The sequence below is a fragment of the Orycteropus afer genome, unplaced genomic scaffold (genome assembly GCF_000298275.1).
Source record: "Orycteropus afer afer isolate SDZICR_OR568_19922 unplaced genomic scaffold, OryAfe1.0 scaffold00003, whole genome shotgun sequence".
NCBI lineage: Eukaryota > Metazoa > Chordata > Mammalia > Tubulidentata > Orycteropodidae > Orycteropus > Orycteropus afer.
The window spans coordinates 25821669-25825772 of record NW_006921590.1 but is presented as its reverse complement, the minus strand read 5'-3'; the positions used below and the strand labels follow the sequence as shown (position 1 = coordinate 25825772).

The 4104-nt window shown below is 40.9% G+C and overlaps 1 protein-coding gene across 1 annotated transcript in view; it reads right to left on the bottom strand.

Annotated features, from left to right (window-relative positions):
• NEK11 (NIMA related kinase 11) overlaps nucleotides 1-4104 on the bottom strand; it is a 576822-nt gene that overhangs the window by 324840 nt on the left and 247878 nt on the right. The window contains exon 9 of the mRNA XM_007937422.1: nucleotides 2452-2571. Within this exon, the coding sequence (XP_007935613.1) occupies nucleotides 2452-2571 (120 nt within the window). The remainder of the gene's footprint in view (nucleotides 1-2451; nucleotides 2572-4104) is intronic.

Genomic DNA, 4104 nt, shown 5'->3' with positions numbered 1-4104 from the left:
ACAGGAAGCAGAGCACATCCCAAAGGCAGCTACTCAGCTACTTGTGGTAGATCCCACCATGGAGTTGATTGCCAGTCTCATCATGGGGAATAACTACCAGCAGCTGCCCAGCCACTCAACCAGGCCCAGCCAAGTTGACACACAAACATATGCACCACATATATGCTGGATTCCTCATCAAGTAATTCTGTTATTTTGGTCACGTGCTTGCACTATCTTGTCATGTTCCTTTGTTTTACATGAAGTTGCCGGTTGTCTCTGAGATATTTTGGGCTTGTTTTTATTTGTTGATTATCTGTTGGTTTGTTTTACAAACCCCCCCCCCCTTTTTTTTTTTTTTTTGTTGTTTCCTAGACATTTTGAAGTTGCTGTCTTTATTTGTTGTTTATCTGCTGATTTGTTTCACCCTGGTTTTATGTTTTGCTTTGTTTTAATACATCTGGGCATGTGGGACAGGTGTACTTCTTTGGATGCTAGCTGGCATCACTAGGGTGCTTCCCACCTCTCTCTTGATGGGTGGAATAACTGGTGGGATAGTAAGTGTGGGTCTCTGTTTTGTATTATGAAGAGGAGCTATGGTTGGCATGAGCAGGTATTGTCTACCATGTGTTGCTGATCCAGTGCTGCAGGAATGGATGGTGGCATGCACCCACTGCGTAAGGTCATAGGTGGTAGTTGTGGTAAATATGGCCGACTAGTGGAGAATTAATGTCTTGATCCCTTCCAGATATGTCCACACTGTGTCTCTGTCCCAGTGTGGATTTCATGACATTGGTTTCTCCTAGCCTATATATGAAGACTTCTGTGTCTCAAAGTGGCCATGCTTCATTTAGTTTTGGCTTCTTCTCTCCCCCCAGGTATTGTTTTCACTACATCTCCTTTTCCAATCAACACTGAATCTAATTCTATATCCTCTCATTTTGATGCTCAGTGTTCCATGATCATTATCTGTAACTGTTCCACTCGGTTTTTCTGAGTTTTGTCTCTTATAGTGAGATTGCATAGTGTGTGTCACCAGAATGCCATCTCAGCCTCTAGTCTGTATTTTTTTTAAAAGCCACACCCAGCTCTGCATCCTCCACCTGTACTGACCCAACTCAAGAAAATAGTTTTAATCTGAACAATAATTTATAATGTGCATGTGAATTATTAATGTTTTAAAAAATCTGTTCCTGTAAGAGATTTAATATTCTTTTTACCTTCAACTAATGATATGAAATATCATTTGGGAATTGAACAAAATAGAGATTGTGAGTTGATGCAATGGCACAGGCAGTTTGTATATCTTTTCTCAGTAAAACCTATAGTCAGTGAAACCCTCTCATATTGGATGAAACCCACTCATATTGGCTCCAAAGAGTGGGTTGTGTGCATCCCTTTCCAAATGCACATTCAATGATATTGTATTAATAGCTTGATGGGAGTATGGCTATGGTGGGAGTATGTTTTTACCACAGAAATCAGCAAACAAATCAACCTTCTATCCCCACCTGAGAGCTGGTCATTAAATATTTACCAGTTCACCACTGCCTGTGATATACTTTTATGGAAATCTTTTCCCACACTTATTAAACAAAGCACATGTTAAGAGAAAACAGTCTGGTAGGTTCTTATGTGGTTTGTCAGGATATTCATTCTAAGTGCAATGACACATCTAAATCATTTTTGACATGCATTAACAATGTCACACAATAAACAGATTTCAGTTTTAGATCTTTTATGTCTTTCTAGTTGGGTCCGACTCGACAGCACACAACAACAACAACAAATTCTTGACTGGGACTTCCAAGCTCCCAAAAAGTTAGCAGGGAAAGGAAGAAGAAGAAAAATTAGGAAACCAGATAACGGGCCAACTAAAAACAGTCTGAGAAATTGAGAGTCTGAGGCTGTTTGGAATCCCACTTCTTTATGTAAACACTCCAATTAACAGTGATATTTCCCACCAACACACTGCCCTGAGCATAAAACTTCCAAAGGCTTCACTTGATAGACAGAGCACTGTTTCCAATCTCCTTCAACAACTTCCTGCCAGTACACTCTCCCTCCCTGTAGGTCAGCTGGGCCTCCTGTGAGAGGGGACACATGCTGAGGACGGCAGCCAGCACCCCAGGCAACAACAGTGGAATAGTAAAGCTTCCTGTTCATCCTCTTTCTGAGTATGCAGAAAAGTACGGACTCTATTTTCATCACTAATAACCTCCCTGATAGTCAATCTTTCCCTTTACACCAGACTGGAAGGTTGATACTAACAGTGTCTGGCATCTAATAACCATCTCTTGCTCTGTAACCATGTATTGAGAGAATGAGTGAATAAGTATGTGAATAAACAAATAAATACATGATTGTGCTCATTCTGATTTCTTGGCTTGGCTTCTGCTTTTCTTCCGTAAAGTCTTTTAGAGCCCTGGGAAGTAGCCTGGGGGCCAGGGTGCCCAAAGGAAATGAGCTTACTTCAGCTTCCCCGCCTTCTTGTCAGCTGCCTGGAGCTTCCTCAGCCGCATTCTTTCCCTGGGTGTCATTTCCTGTACTTCAGACAGCGCCCGCAGAGTCTGGAGGTGGATCTTTTTTTCCCTGTAGATAATAAAGATTCTCCATGTATAACCTATCTCAAACATGCCCAGAAAAATTAAACAAATATTTTACAGAAGTATCATTACATGACCAACGGAGGAAAAATTTCTCAAGATGGGCCAGGCAAAACTAATAAACTCTGGGTAGGTAATGAGCCAACCAGGACTCTACTTAATCAGCAATATTTTTCAAATTAGATTTTTGTTTAAAAGCAAATTATGTACTTTCCAAATTTCTGCTCATTTCACTGTCTATGACTGGTTTTCATAATGTAAGACAAATTAGGAAGTTTGAATTAATGAGTAAATTGAATGGCAGAGGAATTCAACCAAAGGGATAAGAACACAGCCTTTGGAGCCAGACAGGCAGGCTTTGAACCCCATCTCCACCATGCTTTTGTTCTGCAGACTTGAGTAAATTACTACACCTCTCTGAACCTCAGTTTGTTTCTGTCTGTAAAGAATGGGCTGTCATGAGTATTATATGAGATAACACAGGTACAATGAGTGTTGTGTGTATAAAAGCATCCAAAATGGTAGTACTTGACTGCTAACCAGAAGGCTGGCAGTTCAAACCCACCAGCCACTCCTCAGAAGGAAGTTTGGGCAATCTATTTCTGCAGTGATACTGCCTCAGAAACCCAAGGAGGGGTCGCTGTGAGTCAGGTCTGACTCGATGTCACGTAACAACAACAACAACAACAACAATATCTTAACTAAATTTTACTGAATATGTTTTATAACCTTATGGCAGCATGGGATAGTGGTTAATTGCACAGGTTAGTAACTTCTCTGGGTCAGACCCTAGCTCCAAAGTTACAAACTATTATGCCTCTAAGCACATTACTTAACCTCTCTATGACTGTGAAGGAAGGGATAATAAGTACGTACTTCAAAGGTTGTTGTGAGTTTAAATGGCTTAACTCAGGTAAAGTGCTTATAACAGAGTCAAGTATATGGTCATTATCCAAAATAATGATAGCCAATATTATTATTTAAAAACTTATTTTCTTCAGTTAAATGATGTGCCTAAATTAATCAGGCACTGAAAGGTTGCAATCACATTCTCAATAATGTTTGCTTCTGTTCCAGACTTGGCTAGGTCCTAACACTGTACAATGTTTTCCACAATCAACTATCTCTGTGAGAAGCACTATGAGAAAATTGTAATGACCACTGCAGGCAGTTCTCATCTCTCTGGAATACTGTCCAGACCAGAGCCACCAGGGATTATGTAAATTGCACATTCCTTATTTCTTAAGAATGTTGTTGTTGTTATGTGCCGTTGAGTCGGCCCCAAGTCATAGCGACCCCTCCTTGGGTTTCCGAGGCAGTATCACTACGGAAGTAAATTGCCCCATCTTCCTTCCGAGGAGTGGCTGGTGGATTTGAACCGCCAGCCTTCTGGTTAGCAGTCAAGTGCCTTAGGCACTATGCTACCAGTTGTTGTTATTAAGTGACCTCCACCAAGTTCTGACTCCTAGTGACCCTATGTACAATAGAACATTGAACGGTGCCTGATCCTGCATCATCC